Source organism: Simochromis diagramma, unplaced genomic scaffold (genome assembly GCF_900408965.1).
Source record: "Simochromis diagramma unplaced genomic scaffold, fSimDia1.1 OVJJ01000802.1, whole genome shotgun sequence".
Classification (NCBI taxonomy): Eukaryota; Metazoa; Chordata; class Actinopteri; order Cichliformes; family Cichlidae; genus Simochromis; species Simochromis diagramma.
In genome coordinates, this window is record NW_024387492.1 from 13,079,920 (window position 1) to 13,102,218 (window position 22,299).

General features: G+C 39.7%; 3 protein-coding genes across 3 annotated transcripts; all 3 read left to right on the plus strand.

The window, feature by feature from the left end:
* The first annotated feature begins 114 nt into the window (after window positions 1-114).
* Window positions 115-4,070, plus strand: LOC120725365 (syndecan-1-like). Its single transcript, XM_040018221.1, has 5 exons — window positions 115-285; window positions 2,429-2,513; window positions 2,606-2,685; window positions 2,785-2,899; window positions 2,978-4,070. Exons 1-5 carry the CDS (start codon window positions 220-222, stop codon window positions 3,145-3,147), a joined length of 516 nt encoding a protein of 171 aa, XP_039874155.1. The 5' UTR covers window positions 115-219; the 3' UTR covers window positions 3,148-4,070.
* A 1,178-nt stretch (window positions 4,071-5,248) lies between these two features.
* Window positions 5,249-14,531, plus strand: laptm4a (lysosomal protein transmembrane 4 alpha). The gene is made up of 7 exons (XM_040018218.1): window positions 5,249-5,467; window positions 8,959-9,079; window positions 10,533-10,609; window positions 11,593-11,715; window positions 12,609-12,704; window positions 12,844-12,942; window positions 13,610-14,531. Exons 1-7 carry the CDS (start codon window positions 5,300-5,302, stop codon window positions 13,682-13,684), a joined length of 759 nt encoding a protein of 252 aa, XP_039874152.1. The 5' UTR covers window positions 5,249-5,299; the 3' UTR covers window positions 13,685-14,531.
* Window positions 14,532-14,649: 118 nt separating this feature from the next.
* matn3a (matrilin 3a) lies at window positions 14,650-19,770 on the plus strand. Its single transcript, XM_040018223.1, has 5 exons — window positions 14,650-15,404; window positions 16,935-17,510; window positions 18,435-18,560; window positions 18,894-19,208; window positions 19,306-19,770. The coding sequence occupies exons 1-4, from the start codon at window positions 15,239-15,241 to the stop codon at window positions 19,049-19,051; spliced, it is 1,026 nt and encodes a 341-aa protein (XP_039874157.1). The 5' UTR covers window positions 14,650-15,238; the 3' UTR covers window positions 19,052-19,208; window positions 19,306-19,770.
* Window positions 19,771-22,299: the final 2,529 nt, after the last annotated feature.

Genomic DNA, 22,299 nt, shown 5'->3' on the forward strand with positions numbered 1-22,299 from the left:
TAACTTTTTATTCATTTATTTGCTCTTACCCAGGGGTCTGACTTATGTACAGACTCCAGCGTATGAGCCCTGCCACCTGTTATCAGCTACAGTTAACGTGTGTTTTATTGGTGGGCGGGATTTGGACACCGTGACACCGGGAGAAGCTGGAAGTTCAATAAAAACACCTTCGCAGGCAGCTCCGGAGAAGAGCAAAGCGGACACCAGCTCAGCTAAAGCATGCGGCTATCTTTGGCAGCTTCTTTATTTCTCTCTCTGGGATTAATACATCCGGTGTGGACGTCGGTAAGTCATTTTTATCTTGTTCAACACTTTTAAAAAGCCATACGTGACGCTAAAGATCTCGCGCTCACCTTTCTCATTTCCTGAAGTTAACCGGGCTGCATTAGACTTTCGAGCAAGAGATGTCAATGTGTACATTTTCAGCTAAGAGTGTCTTGTGGTTTGTTTTTATTTTTAGGAAAAGTCAACTGAAGATAATACCAATTAAAGACCAGTTTCTGGCTTTTGTAGAGTCACGTGACTGCAAAAAACAATAACACACACCTATTATCCACCATATTGTTATCGGTAGCAGTGATGAAGTAGTCTAATTCTTTTAATCAAAGCTGAAATTCTTAACTATAAAAAATAACATAGAAATAATCAAAAGTATAAGGAGGCTTCTCGCTTGTTTATAACGATGCATGGTGTAATGTAAAGGCCGTAAAAATCAGATTATTGTATCTGGAAAGCAGGTTTCAATAAATTGTTCAAACCTAAGAATCCGAAAATATTAATTATTTATACAAGAAACCGTTTTTGAATCAGTCGAAATTTCTTTATGAGATATGGTTTGATCTTTTCATGTAAGCCTCGTTAAAAGGCAAACTTGTGTCTTCTTCAGGGTTTCGATTGGAGCCTTTAATCCTCCCTGAAACGTACATGATGTATGAGGCCTGTTATTACTAAGGCTATAAGCTTAAGTTGGGTTAGCGTCACGACTCTGATTTGGCCTCCATAGCATTAGTTTTCTTCTCGTTCAACCATTCTGTTGTTGATTTACTTGTGTTCATTATGTCTGGTTTCAACATCCAGCCTCTCCTTACCTCAGGGCATATACACCTGCTGTGACACATGACTGAAAAAATATTTTGATGCAGTCTTAAAATTAATTATGATCTCAGTGACTGAAAGCCCTCCAGGCCCTGAGCACCTATAGCAGGATTGTAAAACTGGTTCTTATACAGTGCTTTCCTACTCCGGTTGAGCACACAAAGCACTTCCTTCTATGTTCAGTTGTATGCAAGCGTCGGAGCACTTTAGGGTTCAGTATCTTGCCCGATCATGCAGACAGGGATCAAACCATTAACCTTCTGATTAGTAAACAGCTCCACTTCCTGAGCCACAGCCAGAAAAGATGTTATGTTGTTGTGGAGCCCCCCCCCTCACTTTTTGCCAAAATGTTAAACTTTAGTGTCATTTCTTCATGAGCATTGTCATAATGGTGGTGTAGAGGCTTCAACAAGTATTTTTCTCATAACCTCGGGTTCTGTTTACCGCCTTCTTGGAGGGCATCCACAATCTGGGAGAGCATCAAGGGTTCTGATTCCATCCATAATAATACTGTCTGTCATACTCAAGTCATTGAAAATGGTTTATTCAGTGAATGTTGTTCATGGTTCAACCAATTTTCTTGAGAAAAGCAAACTTTCCCAGTACAGACTCTGTATGGTGGGTCATGTTTACAACCCACGTTCCATATCTCATCTCTAAAACTGGAACACATGAATTCAAGTAGCTTTTGGAGGCTGTGTTATGACTCAGTGGAGCCTCGGTTTATTGGCTTAGTATGACTGTGTTTGCCTGTAACTGTAACAGAGCACATTTTATTTGTGATAATGCAGAATACCGGTCAAAGAGTACACAAACTCTTTCTTGCAGCTGTAGAATGGCTTCCTTATGAGGCCTGTATCTGTTCATTACACATAAACAACAGATTGTATATGTTTTATTGTACTTTGGGTTCTGAATTCACTGATTATGAGGACTAGACATTCCCATCTGATTCCCATCTGATTGTTCTAGCTAAAGATGTCACCTGTATTTATTATTACTCCCTGAAGTTGTATTTTGTTAAGTTTAATTACTTTCCAAATGGGTGGAGTTGTATTCCCGCTTAAAGTCAACTACTTGACACTAGATGCCAGTAACAATCTAATCACTTGCGCCATTATGGGCTTGTCAGCCACAGTGTGTGTGTTTCAGGTTATTTATTTTGTTGTGGGACTTTGTATCCTGGACATGATTCATGTGTTTATTGGCTTCTTAAGGAAAGTACCTTCGTTAGCTTCCTTCACCTCTTGTATGTTTTCATATCTAACAATATAACAGGAAGCAGTCAGCATGTTTAAATACCCTCTTGTGTTTTTCCCCCCCCCATGATTAGCTTTCTGTCCCTCCAGAGGAATTGGAGGGATCAGGCTATGACCTGGATGGTTCTGGTTCCGGTTCTGGAGATGGGTCAGAGGAGGGTAATTCTTCATCTATAAAATGTTAATGACCCATTTTACATAATGTACATGACCACTGTATGCTTCATCCTCTCTAACTGCACTCTTGCCAGGTGTAACTGAAGATCAGCACAACAGCAAAGACGGCAGAATTCTGGCAGAAACCAGAGACGAGACCAAGATTACTTTCCATGTATGACTTACTTCAATCAGTCCCATGATTTCTTCACCTGTTGATGTTGGTGGTGTAACAGGAAGTGATCGTGTGTAACTGTCTTGTCTTTTGCTTTAGGGCTTTTCAGACAAGACGTTTGGCAACACGCACAGGTCAGCAGCAGACGATGACTCTGGATATGTTGCTATAGCAAACAGCAGGAGCTACTTTGAGAATAGTGAATTCCTTGCAGGTACTTTGCAATATGGCACAATGAGAAAGCTATAAGCTGCGACTTTCTAATATAGCTCACCTAGGTTTATGTTTACAGGTGTTATTGCAGGGGGAGTAACGGGATTGGCTCTCGCAGCAACTGTGGCAGGAATATTAATCTACAAATGGCAGAAGAAAGAGGAGGAGGACCGATACAGTCTGGGCCCAGAGAAGGCTTTAGATCATAATTATCAGAAACCAAACAGGGAAAAAGTATTCCTTGTTTAACCACACCTGCATCTGATAACTGTAAAGCCGTTGTTTGATAAGTTGATGCTACTTGGCAATTTATGTACCTCAAAATCTACTGTAAATGCATACTTTACTCGTGGTCTCTGGAAGGAAGGTGGGGTTCATATTTCTTATGCACTTAAAGTGAAATATGTCTATTGTTGTTGAATGTATTTATATTTAAGATAAAACATGAAAGATTTTTGTAGTCGATGATCTTCCAGGTGTCCGTCTTTTAAAAATAATTGTGATTCCTTCATCGTACACTGAGTAGCTGTAGCACTGGGGTCGTATCCTCTGAGTTTTGGGTGATGTGGGATTTTGTTACGATGTGTAATTTTAATTGCCTTCAGTGTGTTTGGTTGAATGAAGGTAAAGCAAAGATGCACCGTTTAATATGTAATTAGTTATCATTATATGAAAGTTTCTGTTTAATTGTTTTGAAGAGGTAGCTTATTGTAGCATTTATATTTACCTTTAAATGGGAAAAAAAAAAATATCTACTGCACTTCTAAAGAAAATGGAGTGAAGCAGGCCTGTCCACCAGACATTTTGACAAATCATAATGCAATAATAAAACACAAAAAAACAGGCAAATTAACATTTTTTGTAGAAACTTGGCTACTCTGTCATGTTTTACAGGGACGGGTGAATAAATGAGAATCATTGTTAAGTTGCCAGAGAGTGATAATCAAAATTTCTGTAATGTGGTGACCATTGATAGGCAGGAAAATCTCTGTCATTCACCATTACTTTAAGCTATGTGACCCATGTGATAGATATGAATTGAAGGGGCAGCTCATTTAAGAGTGCATAACACCGCTATAGCTGCTGTAATGCAACATGTTTTATGTTGCGTATATGTATGTCTATTTTTGCATGTAATAATCAATAATAAAGTAACTTTGTAACAATTAAAATCTGATTTTTTTTTTTAATGTTTTCTGTCCAGAGGTGGTTTCTTTGAACCACACAGTTTGCTTATACGTGCATATGACTGAGAGTTTGTGCATTTTATTGCATGGCATGTGTTACTACTCAAAGATGATCAGAACTGCAGAGCCTTGTTTAAGTAGAAGGTTGTTTTATACACTGCATCCTGTAGGCTCAATATGAACTGAAAGGCTTTAAATTGTAATACCCTAATGGGTAAATATCATCTGTAAGATATTTTGTGTTAGTGAGCTTAATTATTTGCAGCATGGTATTATTATTATTTTTTGTTATTATTATTATCATCGGAGATATAAGAGCGACAATGACAGTAGTGTGGTGTGCAGTAGTAGTGATTTAATTTACAATGGAGATGGACTGTGGACTGATGTTTTCAGATGACATAGACCAGGTAAAAGAGAGCGTGGGAAGGTGGGGATTTGCTCTGGAGAAAAGAAGAATGACAGTAGAGGAAAGTCAGAATATGTCTTTGGAGGGGGAAGATGAAGGTAGATGAGTTTAAAAACCTGTGGTCAACCTTCCAAAGTGAAGAAAAGAACGCAGGCAGAATGGAGCGGATGGAGATGTGCGTTAGGGATAGCAGCAAGTCTAAAAGGTAAGGTTTACAAGATGTTAGTGAAACCCGCTATCATGTATGGTTTTGAGACAGTGGTAGGACTGACAAAAAACAATTGAGGTAGAGCTGGAGGTGACAGAGTTGAACATGCTGAGAATTTCACTGTGAGTGACGAGGATGGGCAGGATCGGAAATATGCGCATCTGAGGGACAGCTCAGGTCGAGGAGTTTGGAGACAAAGTTAGAGAGGTAAGACTGAGATGGGTTGGAAATGTACAGAGGAAAGTTATTGGATCTTGAAGATAGAGCTGTCAGGTAGGAGGTTTGTGGATGTAGTGAACGAGGATATGCAGGGGTTGGTATGGCAGAGGAGGATGCAAGGGGAAAAAGTGAGGTGTGTGCAGATGAAATACAAATAACAATTTATGAACATTTTTGCGTTGCGGAATATTCAGTAAAGTAAATCTATTTAGGCCTTTTTTTTTTTATTTCTTTGCGGCCAATGGTTTAATCCTCTGTCAATCAAACCCTGGTGTCTCTGCCTTTTCCTGCCCGTCAGAGGGTTTGTTTTCATGCGCGCTGCGCGCAGGCCGTCAGGGAAGTGGTGGGCGTTCCTCTTCATTCGCTCGTTGACTGTTGATGCTGAGAAGAATTTCTCCTCCGCAATCAGCTCTTCAGATGTTTCTCCCTACGCTTGTAGAGGACATGCATCATTTTAAACCCAGTCGAGACAGACTGTACACCACCAGGTGTTGCGGATGTTGCCACGTCCGAACGGGGACGATCATCCTGGGAACATGGTACATGGTACGTACTGTGGTTCGCAATGATAGGGGTCAGTAAGCTAACGTTAGCTAGCACTTTACCAGTTCCGTTAAGTTCCCCAAAGTAGGAAGTTATGCAACGAAGGATGTTAATACAAGGTGCAAATGGCTCTGAGAATTTGTTGCAGTAGTTTTTAGGGACTAAAATATGAAGTAGCTGTTACTCTGGACTCTTTATTCGTCGAGTTAATGTTAACAGAAAGCTAGGGTTAGCAATAACCCGCTACCGCTGTCATGTCGGATTTTGCTTTCTGTTAGTCTCAAACTCGCACAAGTTTGAAAAAAAAATCGCTTAGTAAACTAAAACAGAGAAGACGTAGTGGTTCATCATTTTTTCGAAGTCATCAGCAGCTGGTTGGTTATTATGCGTATTAAAATACATGAAATTTGACTTGCGTAGCTGACATTTCGCTAACTTGCTAACATGGCGTTTATCAAATAGTGGCCATAATAGCAACCCAAAAAAGCAAAAACGCGCATTTAACACAATAACTAATTATTGTGTCTCACATATGTGGTGATGGTGATGGCAGTTCTATTAAAGTAGTCAAAAGTAAAGTATTTGGGCATGCCCACGTAGCTAAGGTTAGCTAACTGTTTTTTGCGCATCTTGTTGCTGCAGCTCTGCTGGCTGGTTAGAGTTAAATCGCTCACTGAATTAATCCCCTTTTCCTTTGCCCACACCACGTAGCAGATGTTGCATGCTTTGGTTGCTTATGTAAATCCCGTTTTGCTTTTTTTAATCCCTCTGCAGCTGCACAAAATTTGCCTGGTTTAATCACGTGAACTGCGACTCCCAAATCACTCGGTCGTGTCCATAATGCTCTCTACTGCAGTCGGATAAATGAATAACAGTCGTAATCGACCGGGGTGTCATTTTTACATTATTAAATCCCACCGTTACAACGTATCAGATCAATGTCTGGTAGATAAATAAATACTAGCAGTTACACACATTATACCAAGCTTATTTTCTCAAATTAATATCCATAAATACTTCGATGGAGTTTATAAAGTTAAGCCCTCCACTCTTTCCTTTGTTGTTTTGTTATTGTTTTTTGTTTTTGTTTTTTTTAGCCCAGCTCAAGCCGTATATTTATATGTTTGGTATTGCTCACTATTTCGGGTGGGTGATATAGCCTCAATATTACGTCGCAGCATTTCAAGAAAATTTGCAATAATAATATTTCTGACAATATAGAAAAAAATACTAAACAGTGTGTTTTTTATATTTGCAGGCAGCTGCATTTGTAAGTTGATGACCCAGTTCCTAATTTAAGGTGTGAATCAAATAAAACAAGACGCAAACAGCAGAATTATAGTTCAACAGTTGTAATATATCTAGTGACAGCATAAATCAAATGTCAGCACAAAAGTAGCCCAGGTAGTTTTCTCTTGGGATATTTCAAGTAAAAATAGAAAATGTCTGCTTAACACTTTAGTTTAAATAAAGTAGTTTAACCTTGTAATACTACAGGAGCTGTACAATATTGTCAGCAAAAAAAAATCTACCTGTGATGTTGTATCTTGTGAGCTTTTTAACCAGCTGTTGAAGCCCTACTACAAGGTAACCACACGAGTAATTTCCAGCCACTGTTTGCTCTTCCTGTAATGTGTAGTGCATCTAACAACCTTTAGCGGGACCATTTTTCTAGCATATTTTAGTACTGCAAGTACTGCACTTTGTTGGAGGATGTTGAAGTAGCTTCCTTTTTAAGTAATAAATTATCATTGGACCCGTGGCTCTTGCTTTCATGTTCAAGCTTGTATCCTTGTTGCACACTGGGGAACTTTAACACATGATGTTGCTATAGCAGTGCTATTGTGATATGACACTTTTATAACACGTGGTAAAAATTATCATGGCTGTTATAATATGGCACAGCTCTACTCACTGTGCATTCAGACAGCGCTACACAACAGCAGGCTCTGTAATTTTCTATACAGAGTATGTACTAACATGGTCTTTAATGTGGTTTCGGCGTCTCAGGCTTGTTTGTTGTTACCATTAATGTAAAAAGCGGAAGTAGAGTTACTGAGAGAGGCGACATGAAGACGTACCTACTAGCTGGGGACTTTATTATAGTTGATGCAGCATGGTGGTGCAGCAGTTAACAGTGTTGCTTCAGCCAGAAAGTTCCTGTTCTGAATCTGCTGGCCAGCTGGGGCTTTTCTGTGTTTAGTCTGCAAGTTGTCCTTTTGCTCGTTTGGATTTTCTCCAGGTGTACAGACTTCCTCCTACAGTCATGCACGTTAGGTTAACGGATCCTAAATTGCATGCATGCTGGTGTCAGCAATGATAGAATGATTTAAACTAAATATTCACCTCTTTGTCAGTAATTTTGATCTAGAAAATTTAAATATTGTGTCTCAGATGTGTCAGAGTCACTTAGTCTTACCAATACATATGTGGTCACATTCAGTAAAGAAACATTAGCTGCAAGTAAAGATAGCTGGTAGTACTAATTGGTAAGCTAGTGTCATACATTACAGATTTTAATTATTGAAAGGTGTACTTAGTTTTTTGTAGTGTTTCCTTTTTAACAATTTTGAACTGTTTCTGCTTAAATTGTGCTACTTGTTTGGGGATGTTTTGTTTACTTTCAAGCTACAGTTTTCTCAAGTGCTTATCCAGCTGGGGCTCCCAGTTGTCAAATAGCAGGTGGAGTTTATATAAAACAGGTTGCAGGTCCATGATAAAGTCAAACTAGTTGAAAGTGACTTTGATCACTTTAAGATAAGGAGAGTGTTTTCCTGTTTCACTGTCCACAAATGAGTCACCAAAAACATTTTTAAAATAGTGTTTGGTTTAACCTGTCAGTATGTGGGCTGGTTTTTCAAAGGCACCGGGTCAGAACTGGTCCCGTGGCCCATTTGTGGGAAGTCGATAATGGTGTGTAGCAGTGATTAATTCGGGCATCCACATTTGGCATAAAAATGATTTTTCAAGCAGATGATATCAAAGGAGAATTTGAAGGCTACATAACAGAGACCCAGTGTAGGTTTTATTTATGTCAGTGAGTAATTGGAGCATAAGTTGAAGGGCACAGGTGTAAGGGGGCTTCCAGATTGGGTTCACTTAATATCTTTGGGCTTAAACAGTATGTGCTAGACTCCTAATTTTGAAAGCATTCAAAGAAAACAAAAACAGAACAGTTTCTGAAAGATATTGTTGTGCCTTCTTGAATCATGGAGCAAGATGAATACCCAGATAAGGCAAAGAAGGAGGTTTTGCAATCTTGTTGTGATCTTTATCTGATCATACAAGTTTACTTCTCTTCCTTTTACGTAACCAGTGGTTTCAGTTGATCTTTTTCAACAATATACTTGTTGCTGTGCCTTTCAGCTTCAGTGTTGGCATGTTTCTGGAATCTAAAATGTGTCCTGGTAATTGTATGTTCATCTACTTTTGGTGAAGGAATACATATCTATGTATTTTAAAGCCCATTTTAACCTTCTCTTTCCTCCACTCAGGTAGTGAACCTGTTGATGGGCATCCTGCTCACTGTCGCTGTGACCCACCCAGAGAACGTCCCCACTATCGACCTGCAGTATGAGGTCATTGACCACTATTTTGCTTCTGACCGGATGTCTGGTAAGTAAAAACAAATTGTCATAAAACTAATTTCATAACAAAAAAACTGGATTGTATTCTGGTTAGTGGATCATACACCAGTATTAACTTTCAAAGGTTGGTCTTTGAATTGTGCTGTGTCCTATGACAGTAAGGGCTTGTGCTCTGAGGTAGAATGAGTGAAACATTAGTTCACTCCATTGGAATAAATAGTGGAGCCATGCCTTTTCTTTTCAGTGCTTTTCACTAACTCATGAGTCGCTGTTATTCTGTGGTTGATCATGTGATTCATTTTCCACTGGGAGATCAGCTCCACACTGACTGCAAAACAAAATTTACAAGGACAGCAGAACACTGTTAAGTTGTTTACGTGTCATCTTAAAATGTAGTTTGGGGTGTGGTGCCACTGGTGCTACTTCCTTTGTGACTCCTTGAGGATTTATGTTTGTTTAGATATTTGTGTGTGCGCGACGGGGCAGGGCTGGCAGGACTGAGTGCGCGTTCTGTTTAGCTGGCAGTTGTTTTGTTGGTTGGCTTGGTGAAGGCCTCTTCATTTTTCTAAAACAGTGACTCAGCGAGAGAGGAGGGGCCACATCGGCCATGTGGTGACCTTCCCATAACAGGCTTGTGCCAGCACACAGGACATTGGAGGATGTCCACTGCTTGCAAAGGCAATCTTAATATTCAGATGGGTTAAGTTGTTAAAAGTCGTGGCCATTAGGGCAGCTTCATCAGCCTCCACTCATTCAGCAGTTGAAGTCATTTTAAATCGTTGTGCAGCTGATAGAAAGAAGGGGTGAAAGTGGCTCTGTGGGTTTGAGGTTAAGGTCATTTCTTTAAATACTCCTTTTAGATATGCTAGTATAAATAGGAAATCCTGTGTTAATAACATCAGAATTATGAGTTGATGAAATTTTAGCTGTTCGTCTTCCTGCTTTAAAAAATATATTATAATATATTATTGCATTTGCCCCTATCAAATTTATTTTTCTTGAGCGGCAGTCCCCTGTCAGATTCATGCATCAGTGAACATGTTGTTCTGCCTGAGCTACTGAATAACGGAAGATTTTGTCTGGACCGCATTGCTGTAGTTGCTCACTCACAGCATCTCCAGTGCAACAGGCAGAACAGTTCAGTATGAGAGAGACTGAGTAAGTGATGAGGAGAGAGAGGAGGATATGAAAGGCAGACCTTTTAATTATCCCAGACTGAGTTTCATTACGTCTTTACTGACTGAAAGCGAGAGGCTTAATGCTCCCCAGAGCTGGCCTTTAAAATGGAGTGAGCTGGAAAGAGAGAATCCCTGGAGACTGTTCACTTAACACTGAATGCAGCTGCCTCAAAGACCACAGGAAAAAATCCATTCTTCCTCACTTACTGTATGTTTAACAATAAAGCCAGTGCTGTAGTAAAATGTAGTAAAATCTTTAATTGTATTCATTCAGTGTATTCCTTCTGTCTTTTTCTCATACAGAAAATGCCTGTGTTGGATTTGCCATCTCTCTCTTGATGCTCACTATCAGTGCCATGATGGTGTACGGAGCTATTACTGTAAGTGTGCACTGTAAATAATATTTTTTTTCTTTTTAAATCTCTTTGACAGCGTGTAATATATTTAAAGTGTTGTCGTGGTTTTTTTTGTTTTTTTTTAATGCAAAAATGTAATCCCAAATGTCGTGTTTAAAAGTGTGAAAGAAAAAGAAGCAGGATAAGAGGTAACCAAAGGAGAAAAACACGCCAAATAGCCCTGATGTCATGAGGCTGAAGCACACAATACTGTGATCTTATTGCCTGTCGTCTTTACCTCACAGGCTTGCCTGATGGCATCAAGACTGACAGGTTTGATAGCGTTTTGACGTGGACCTGTATTTAGCTGCTAGTATGGATGACTGCACAGTTAAAAGTATGACACCCATCTGCAGGCTGGGTATACTGTGCATGCTGATTACTGTGCAGGTAGAAACCCAGAGACAAATGTGGCAGATACCCTTTTCCACTGTAGTATACCAGGTACCCCTTTTAGATTCCACCCTCCCCATTGTAATAAGTATTTAATTATAGTGTACCAAATCCAAATTCCTACTTAATGTTAGCAGTGAAGAAGATTTTTGTCAGAACCTGAGTACACTGTGCTTTGGTAGAAAGAAAATGTATCAGAAAGGACTGTTTTGCTGATTTAAACCTTCTCTGTATATATTTATGATAATGCCTGTTTATATCCATGGGTGCTTATTGTTAGCTGTTTGTGTTTTGTTTACCTCAAAGCACATCTGATATTTCAATCTGAGCAGTGGAAAATCTCAGAATCGCTACGTTTAGAACTTGGAAGAAGACTTCTTAAGAAATGAGTAGTGCACCCACAGCTGTAAGATTTGTAGATGTAAATAACATTAATATGTTTAGGGTTTATCTTAACTAAGACAAGTGTTTAGAGATAAGGTTTGAATCTGCACTATAGTTCTTCCAAAATTATAAAAGATCTGCCCAAGTGATTCATTTTTTTAATCATCTTTCTTTCTTTTTTTTTTTTTTAGCATCGTGAGGGCTGGCTCATCCCATTTTTCTGCTACCAGCTGTTTGACTTTGCTCTGAGCTGCCTGGTGGCCATCAGTTCTCTCACGTACCTACCCAGGATCAGAGACTACCTGGACCAGCTGGTCAGTTCAAAGTCCGATGTTATTTTTCACAATATCTCAATCTGACTACACCCTTTCCATGACAGTATCTTTACAACTTCTCACTTGGCCCTCATCCAGTATCGCCCTCTTTGCTCTCTCTAAAGATTTAGTGATTCACACCATGCCCAGCTGGAAACTGAGATTTCGGACACTTATTAGTCAACATTTTCCATAAGTGCTGTTGCATAAATGCAAAAGTTGTTAAGGAGGTAGTGTACTTTTGTGTCACACTGGAAGTCTCATGGACACTACAGCGTATAAATGTAACTGGCTCTCTTCCACAGTCTGTCTTTTAACCTGTCTTCCTCCCATCACCCCCAACCGGTCGCGGCGGATGGCTGTCGCTCCATGAGGGGAGGGAGTTTTCCTCCCCACTGTCGCCAAGTGCCTCTTCAAAGAGCGTTGTTCGATTTTCTCTCCATTATTGTAGCGTCTTTACCTTACCATATAAAGTGCCTTGAGGCATCTGTTTTTGTGATTTGGTGCTATATAAATAAAACTGAGTAAATGTTCACATTTATACATCAAACACTCAATTAGTAAACAGTCAGTATTTATAGGGAGTCCTTTCAGATGCAGCCATGACCAATGAAGCAACAGTCGCCGTATCCACAACCTAAGCTTTTCATGCTTCTAACAATAATAAGAGAGAGAATTCTGATTTTACCATACGATTTATCTCTACACGTACAGAGATTATTTCCTAGAGGGAAAAAAATGTAAGAAAACAGATGAGCTCATTGTTATTCTTTCAGTAAGGGTGTTTCAGAAGAAAAAAAAGAAAACGATAGTAGTCTTTTTACATTTCGAGTGTGGAAATGCTGACAGTAAAGTGAGTAAGAATCAACATTTTGTCTCCTTTTCCTCCTCAGCCGGATTTCCCATACAAGGATAACCTCCTCTATATGAACTCCAGCTGCCTGCTGCTCGTTGTGCTGGTCTTCTTTGCCTTCCTCATCATCCTCAAGGTGAATCTATCAATTATTCACAGTCAGACACAGTTATATTAGGATGTTTGTTTGGTTTTGGCATATGTGTTCATTTAGGAGGAGGAGACAGGAAGCTGTCGACTGTAACGATACAAATATTTTTCCCTCTGCTTTCCAGGCTTATTTGATCAACTGTGTGTGGAACTGCTACAAGTATATTAACAACAGGAACATGCCAGAAATCGCTGTGTACCCTGCCTTTGAAACCCCTCCCCAGGTATGCAAGCCACCTCAGCATCTATGAACAGAAAGTATTGAGGCACTGGCACCGGCACCGTGATGCTGTAGTTGAGGCAGCAGGCGACACGGTGTCTCCACACTGAAAGCTGACCTGCTGAGAGGATAGTCTCACTCCAGATATTCTTTATGCCATCTTTAAAGAAACATTTAATATTAGTTATTATTTAGGTTGCACTAAAACATGCTTCTACTATAGTAAAGTTAATTCATAACTCAGGCTAAAATCAACAATATAAATGATTTAGTTTGCCGGTTATCGTCTCAGTTATTAGACTGAAAATGTGTCTGTAGACAAACAGAAGTTGCCAGCATTCACATTTAAAAAGCTCCGATTCACTTTGTGCATTTTCCTTTATTTTTAATCGAGTTTCAGAATAACTTCAAACTAATTTTAACTTCACTGATGCTGCTCTGCTCAGAATGTGCTGAATACTGCAGATGGGCCAGAGTTCTGATGTCATTGCAGCTTAATTTCATTTATTGATGTTGAATTCAACAAAGGAACTGAGAGTCACAGAACATGACTCTCAATTCCTTTTTTCAGAGACATGCTTGGTTGGGTTTTTGGTTTCATGTTGTCTTTTTTCCCCCTCCCTGTACAATGAGCCCTCACTACTCTTTAAATGTTTCTCTCTCTTCTTTAGTACATCTTGCCTACTTACGAGATGGCCATGAAGATGCCAGAGAAGGAGCCGCCTCCTCCTTACATGCCAGCCTAAACACCAGCCCTGTTGCCAAAACACACACGCACACACAGCCATCATATGCATTCCTTCTTGCCCTCACCTCATCCCCGACCCCTCTGACCTGTTGTGTAAGTGTAAGACCACTGAAGATGTTTAGTTCAACCCTCCCACCTGCCCTCAGCCGCTGTATTTCTATAGTGTCTATAGAGTGTTCTGGAGATGAGAGGAGAAAGGTGGCAAATGAGTGAAAATAGATGAATGAATGAATGTGTTTAAAAAGAGGCACAAGTGTATCCCTGTCCCACCCCCATCTTCTGCCAACATTTTTTTTTTGGTGTCTTAGTAAAAGGGATATATGTGAAAGTTAAACTGCTTGAAATGCTCTTATCAATCCAGCACATCCCATTAATAGATTGATATATGAAGTTTAAAAGAAAAACAAACTGACAATCCACTTACTATAGCACTTATTGTTGCATTGTGTTACAGTTTTCCCCTCAATCATTAAGAAGTAAATGATTCTATCTCAGTCTTGAATGGAGTCTGTAGCATTTTTTGTCTGTTATTTATTTAGCTTCACTGTAATTAAGTTTTACCCCCACCTTAGACATCATCACCACTCTCTGCTGCCCCTATGTGTTGGCTAAGGTAGTAAACTGTGTTCCAGCTAAGATAAACGTGTGGGGGCAGAGGGCACTGATGGTGGATCATTTTCTCTGCTTTTTCTTTTTAACTTTTACCTGGTACCTGTAGAAAACGGCTAGTCTTGTGAAAATTAGTTGTTGCATGCTTATCGGCAAACCTTACCCTCGTTCCTATATTGGTCATATGATTTATCCTAGTAGAAATACATTTGACTTCAATAAACCTTTCAAAACTATTACATCTTAGTTCTCGTCTTTTTTTCTCATCATAAATAAACTGAAGGAAAATCGAGAGATATTAAAAAGAAGGAGCTCTCGCTACAAGTCTTGAAATAGCGTTAAGGACAGAAAAAACAACCACATGGTCTCATAGACTCATATGCTGGTGATTGATAATACTCATACGCCATCTAGTGTCAGCAGGTAGTAATACAGTGTTTAGGGACGACCTCAACCCAGCCCTTATTTGTTTATTTTGTTTCCAAGTAGCCAGACTTTCTTTTAATTTTTGAAAGTGGTCTTAAACAGTAATTCTTGAGAATTTTTTAAGCTAATGTGTTATTGTCTATAGCTCCACAGGTTTTATAGTAAGTTATTCAAACTCTGGACTTTGTTGGTAGAGTGTATTTCAGCATGTTTAGATCAACAAAATCACATATTTACCACTTTATTGTCCCAAATGTTTTTCATTATGCTAAAACAAATTTGATATTTGTTGCATATTTGTTTGCATTTACTGTTGCAAAACATTGAAAAAGTAAGAACAAAGAAACATTTTTGGCTCTTCTATACACCTCCTGAAGTTCATGACCCACCTTTTTGGGGCAGACAGTTTGACGTGTCTCACTCAGGTCTCCTCCTACTCAGTGGCGGTTTGACCCCCTGATCCTCACAAAGTATTCAGAGAGGTCAGACCACAGAAGGCGCTCTGCACACTGAAAGGATGAAGGCTTTTCACTGGATCCTCCTGTACTGTGCTGCACCCCTGCTGTCTGATGTACAGGGCACATACCACCTCATGAGAGGGGATCCCGAGCTAATGGCTGCTCAGAGTTACGCTCAAACCAGAAATAATGGGCACCCACCGCTCAGGACCCTGAATCCAGCAAGTAAGTTTAATTTTTAGTATTCTGGTTTTACACAAGTCTAGCAGTGGTGGAATAGGTAGGCTAGGAAAAGAAATACAGCAGCTTACAAACATTTAAGACATTTAAAATATCAGAGAGCAGAGCAACTAGAATTTGACTCCCAAGTTTAGTGGAGTTGACAAAGTACAAGATACTTGAGTGAGCATACTTTGTCCACCGCTCCTTTCTAGCAGTATTATTTTGCTTTTTTCCACAAAAGATTAATGCACATTTTTTGTAGTAAAAATCATTAATTTTTAATATTACAGATATTTCATTCATAAAAATTCATTCTAACAAATACATTTTACACTCTTCTCAAACACATCCTGCATGAATTCTCAGATCTTGGCTGGGGGTTTCACAAGCTCTGTGCAGACTATAGTAGAGGCTTGTCTGAAACAGCCCGGATGGCTGAATGCACATACTAATAATTTGTCTGTGATCCAAAGTAAACAAAAGAGATTATTGCACAGTATATTTTACTTACTACACAATGTCAACTTACACAACTTTCCTGTTTACCTTCTACCAACCTACTAATGTTCTCATCACTTTTCCTTTCTGGTGGCCTCGTAGTTCACAGAAGTGACTACACGTATAGAGAAAGGTATCACTACCACTACCAGCCACCAAGGATCCTTCCACCGGTAGTGTATCACCCCATTCCTCTATCTCCACCAGTGACTTACCACAGACCCCCAGTCCCCATATCACCTTTTCACCACACATTCAAAGGCCCACATATGCATCACATACACAAAGCTCTCTCACCACCACTGGTTCGTCATCCCCAACATGGGATCAAAGACCCGTTCCCTTACAAAGTGAAAGGTCTCTGCCCCTCACCTGTGGTACGCCCTCCAACTGAACCAGAACCGACAATTCTACCAACCCTGCCAGCGAGTACAGTGCCACCGGTGACCGCTGTGCCGCCAGGGAAGACCACCACTCCTGTGACGCTACCGGTCAGTACCCAAAGCGGCTTCATCACCACCGTCAGTCCTGTGCCGACAGGTAGAATATTACCAGTCAGGTTTGCTTTCCAAACCAACCAATGCTCTTTTTTCAGGTCAGATATTTTAGTTCCATTTCATCAGTGATGTTTATGTAAAGAGGTAAACGCTCCAGAAATGATCTAGTTTAATGTATGTGTGTAAAACCGGACTGGCAGGGATTCTAACTGCCATTGACATGCCATTTTTCATGTGTTGAGCATAGGGCATCCTTTTCATTCAGGAAAATGACATGAAAGGATAAAGCATGTCTCTGATGGACTGTTGAATCCCTGAAATGATGCATAGTATGTAAAATAGCATACAGTATCATTTTAGAGGAACCACCGCGGCGATGCTCAATTGTTTCATTGAGTGCATCCCAAAGTATTCTTTCTTCTTTTGTGGATGAATAACTACATAATGACCTCAGAGAAAGTACAAATGTTTGTCTGAATAACGAACTGGATTTTTTTTTGTATTATATCGATTTAATCCTGCCATGGTTTGATCACAGAGACAGACTCTCAGTGCAGAAGCCGTTCCCTGGACCTGGTCTTCATCATTGACAGCTCTCGCAGCGTGCGTCGAGGAGAGTTTGAGAAGGTTAAAATCTTTCTGGCCAACATAGTCAACACCCTTGAAGTGGGCTCAGATTCCACCAGGGTGGCTGTGGTCAACTACGCCAGCACGGTCAAGACAGAGTTCCTGCTCAAAGACTATTTTAGCAAACTAGACTTGAAGAAAGCCATCTCCCGCATTGAGCCTTTGGCGACTGGCACCATGACCGGCCTCGCCATCAAAACTGCAGCGAATGAAGCTTTCACCGAGCAGTCTGGAGCCCGGCCTCGTTCTAGGAATATCTCCAAGGTGGCCATCATCGTGACAGATGGGAGACCTCAAGACCAGGTGGAAGAAGTGTCTGCTGCAGCCCGGGGAAAGGGTATTGAGATCTACGCTGTCGGGGTGGACCGTGCAGACATGCGATCCCTTCAGCTGATGGCCAGCACCCCTCTGGAGGACCACGTCTTCTACGTGGAGACCTACGGCGTCATCGAGAAGCTCACGTCCAAGTTCAGAGAGACCCTGTGCGGTAGGACAAAGAGGGCCTGCAAGACCTTTTTCCATCATTAAGTCTGGGGGAGGCTTTTGTGGGTCATTGACAGTTATTGGTAAAAATGTGAAAAAAATATTAGAACAGATGGTCTCAGCCCCCGTATGGACTGCAGATGTCGGCTCTAGAACGTGCTTGTAGTCGCCAATTTAAACCCACGGAAAGTCTTAAGACTGTCAGCTTCTCTTTAAAAAGCGAAACGTTTATATGGTGATCATAGATTGATTATTTTTGCAATCAAAGCGTCCCGGTTCTCTGAATTTTTCCTTAGTCTGTGTTGAAAATAATTAAAACGTAGAGTAAAACCTCTCTACAAAACTTTGAAACATTTGGAAAACTGATTAGAAAGCATTCAGATGAACATAACATGATAAGTGAAATCCATCCATATAAGCTGATTTTATTCTTTTTGAAACATAAGAAACATCGAATTTTCAAAGTCAATTTATCAGACACAATGATCAACTATCAAAAACAGTTTGCTAACTTGTGTGACTGCTCTTCAATTACATTCGTGTACTAAAAGACAGATGTTGAAGGTTTGAAATGGATGTTTTGCTGTATTGTTTCTCCATATGTGTGAATTTGTGTGCGTCTGTTCGTTAACTGTCCAAACTGATGTGCTTTGTTATGTTACCTCAGTTGTCCAACACACAGCAGTTCACAGATGCGGTGAAGGTGTTTCCGCCACATGTGTGGTCAACTACAAATATCTTCGAAAAGTTTCCAGTCATACTTTTTTAACTCATGCATGCAGGAAAAAATCATAAAATTCCAAAATGTGAAGTAAAAAATAGCTTCTATCTTTTTTTAGCATAGTCTTACGTTTCACAAGCTACCCACCTTGCTTACACGCAAAAAACTGTACCCATGCTGCTATCCCTTAATCCTGGCTTATTCTAGGTGTGGACCCCTGCTCCATGGGACACGACTGCGAACACATTTGTGTCAACAGCAACGCCTCGTATTACTGCAAGTGCCGGAAAGGTTATATCTTGAATGCGGACAAGAAAACATGTTCCCTGAAACGTAAGATCATATTGTATGGATTCCTGCAGCTCTTTGGTGTCATACTAATGCTGCTCAACAGTTTAAAGACGTGTAGATACCCAGCTTGGATTCTGATCAGGGCTTCATAACACTGCAAAAATCCTGAATCTGTAGCAGATGGTTTTGTTTTTTTGGACAGTTTACATGAAATTTGTACTTTTCTGCCTTAAAAAGCTTCCATTCATTTAAGCTTTGTTTTGTTCTCCATCAGCAGTCTAGTGGGGGAAAGTGGCGTGGGTGGTGCTCTGTGTGCTTTTTCACTCTCTGCGTGATCTGTTACCCTGATGTGAAATTTGCTTTCTCTCGGCAAAGAGGTGAAGGTCGAGGTGGTGGAGGATCCCTGCAAATGCGAGGCTAGACTGGCTTTCCAGAAGCAGACGCAGGCAGCCATCCAACAGCTCGCAGCCAAGCATATCCAGTCTGTTGTTTCAGATGGACGACAGTTTATTATAAACAGTCTCTGCAGCTGACAGCTGATGGTTTCTTCGTGTTATTATTGTTACTGGTGTTATTGCTCCATTGTATAATTGTCAAAAAAAAAAAGTCCTTGACTCCTCAAACTTGCTGACGTGACTGGGAGAATAGAGCGTCTTGAGAACACGGTGGGCCGTGCCTGAAACTTTGCACGTAAGTAAGAGTCAGCGGCTTTTTCCTCCATGATTGGTAGTAAAAGGTTCCCACCCACTGGGAGCAATCTGACCTCCTGATTATTTATTTTCCGCAGAGCCAGATGACTTTTGTTGCTCCCACAGACTACTGCATCATGGGGAGGAACTTCCTGCGATCCACTCTAACTTCAACCACAGACTGAGAGAAGCGCTGACTCACAAATCAACCCCCCAGGTTACTGACTGCTGAGCAACAATGTCTACAAATAAACTTTATTTTAACTTTTTATTGATGATTTTTTCCCCCAAATCTACTGTAAATGTTACTTAAACGAAACCCCCAGGAGCATATTAAAATATATAGTAATCTAACATTTCTTTAATCTTTTTTTTCTATTTTGTATAAATGAATATTGTATATATTAGCCTCGTGCTGAATTACACGTAGCCTTAATAAATGTGCAACTTGAATTCAACTAAAAATACAGAATAATGAATATTTTCCCATTTATCGGGTGGTGACACAAACATGTATCATACCATATATATAGTAAAAAATTCCATTAAAATCTAATCTCATATTTGTACATTTGTTGTTGTATTATTTTTGAAATAATATTACATGATGCACTCTATAAAATACATATTTAAAAAAATACAATTACTATCTAAAGATGTAACAGCGTTATAGTAAATTCTTTAAGTAGTAAAATTCTAGCTGATTGACTGAAAGATGGCATTTATTTTGTGAAAATATTTAGGATTATAACTCTGCATTCCAGAATTGTTACAGTTTTTGTAATATTTTTTTTTAGTTTAGTTTAATTGTATTTACTTTTCAGTGTATTTTTCCTTGTTTAAGCGAAGCTTTTATTGTTTGGAAATGATTAGTTTCATTGGTTTTAATGTTAGTTTTAGTCTTTTGTAGATGTTACTGTATGGAGGAAATATGCTAGATGTAGGAAAATGAACACAAATGTTACCAAAAAAACCCAGAATTTCTTTGAAAGCAGGTATCTTAATTAAACATGTCTGTTTAAGCCTCACTGCTCACTGCTTACCCAAAAAGATTACTGTAAATGAAGCCTGGCACTCAATGATTAAAAATCAAAATTAAAATTAAATGTATCAAACTGTCTCGGTAACTCTTCTAAAATTCATTCCAAGTCCTCTCAATGAACATCTATCTTCAAAAACTTGAAGGCATTTGGGAAAACATGTCTGCAGATACAAAAGAGTCTCTTACATAACTGTACATTTTTATGGCATACACATATTTCTATGTCAACTTAGAAAGGCAAATATGAAGGTAAAGCTCTAACATTTCTGTTTACAGTGCGCTGTAACACTGTTTGTCTTCACAGAACGGTAAAGATGTGTGGGGTCAGGGGGAAATTAGTTTTTAAACCTCTATTTTTTTTCACTCAGAAACATCTTTGATAGTAACACAACATAAAGCAGGATTAAAGTCTACAGTTGACTTCTCTGACTGCTCTGAGTTGAAAACTTTCTGGTTTTGTACCCTGCTATCTTTTACGCTTTGGCTGGTGCCAGAAAAACAACAGACAGAGGTCACCGTGTCACCTCTGGAATGACTTGGCAGCACAGACAACAGAGCTTCTCTGTCTGCGCTGTCTGTGTGAGTCAACATGCCAACGTTTACCTCAGGTCTGCTCTGGATCCTCTCCCTCCCTCCTTTAAGCAGACAGCTGTTTTTGGTTTGTTTGCTATTTCAGTTCATAGTTACCACACACACACACACACACACACAGGCACAGAGAGGTGAGCCCACCAGTGTTTCGGGGGGGGAAAGATGAATGGGACTCACATGCAACCGAGAAGAGGAAAAGACACTACAACGGATGTCTCTTCAGGAGGTTTAAATAGCAGAATCCTCTGCTTACATTCATTGATTACTCTGTTACTTTAACAGCTGCACATGTCCTCATTGAAATGCCTTTCTCGTGTCTCCATATAATAAACCGTTTACCGTTTCTCACAAGTGTTAAGCTGGGGATGGTTTAAAGTAACCATATGTGCTCGTCAGAGGTGCAAAGCAGTGAACTCCCTGCTAAGTTTTTATTTTGGGAAGGGAAGTGTGAGGCCACTCTCATATCTACACACTAAATATTAAACAGCTTAGTATAAAACCTTGGAAACAGGAAGAGAAGTGAAAATGACCATAATTTTTATGACCGAAAAAATTTGCCATCTGTCTCAGGCTCCAGAAATCAAATCAGCCTCATGGATCAGCCTCAGCCTCTTGTAATCACTAATCCAGACAATAACTGTTTTGTCATTAGAGCAATAAAATAAAAAATGGACTTTGACTTGTGTAACAGCCAAATCTCATGACAAACAGTCTGTTCTGTAATTGGGATCGATGTATCTGAATGTATCACAGTGCAGACTGAGAGTTTTACATCAGTTGCACTTCACACGAGCTCCACATTGTCAGCGTTTTTCATCAGACAATTTATTTTAAATCTACATTTCTATATCATGTTTGTGTTGTATGATGCGCGCACAGAAAGGTTTATTTTTATGTTGTTTGTTGCCACGGTTGCATTCATTTCTACTTAATTTAAAAATCTGCCAAATATGTAAAATACTCATAAAAGTGTAGACAGCTATATGTACGAATGGCACATATGTTTTACCTTCAGAGCGACTCTGTGCTGTAGTTCACCTTCAATAGGACCCTCTTATTGAAGGTGTGTCTTTCCTGGTTCTGTCAGTTCACAGTGATCTTGGATGTTTTGTGTTAATTCTCTCAGCAAACAGCAACATTTTGGGTGATGAGACTCGGCGGTGCTGAGATTTCTGAACATTATGTTTTCTTCATGATATCGCCGTCGAAATAAAACTGTTAAATCTTAAATAAAATGTGACAATTTAACACATAATCGCAAAGCCGACTTTTTCCTCTTGGATTCCTGTCATGTAATAATTTACAGTCACACTGACGTGAAAGTTAGTATATTATATCCGTTTTCTCAGTAGTGTCAACAGACAGTGGCCTACATGCCCTTCCTCTGGTCAAAACTGTCTCTGTTTGATCCGTTTCAACTCGTCCACACAGTCTGGAGATAAATGGGCTGTAAAAGGGA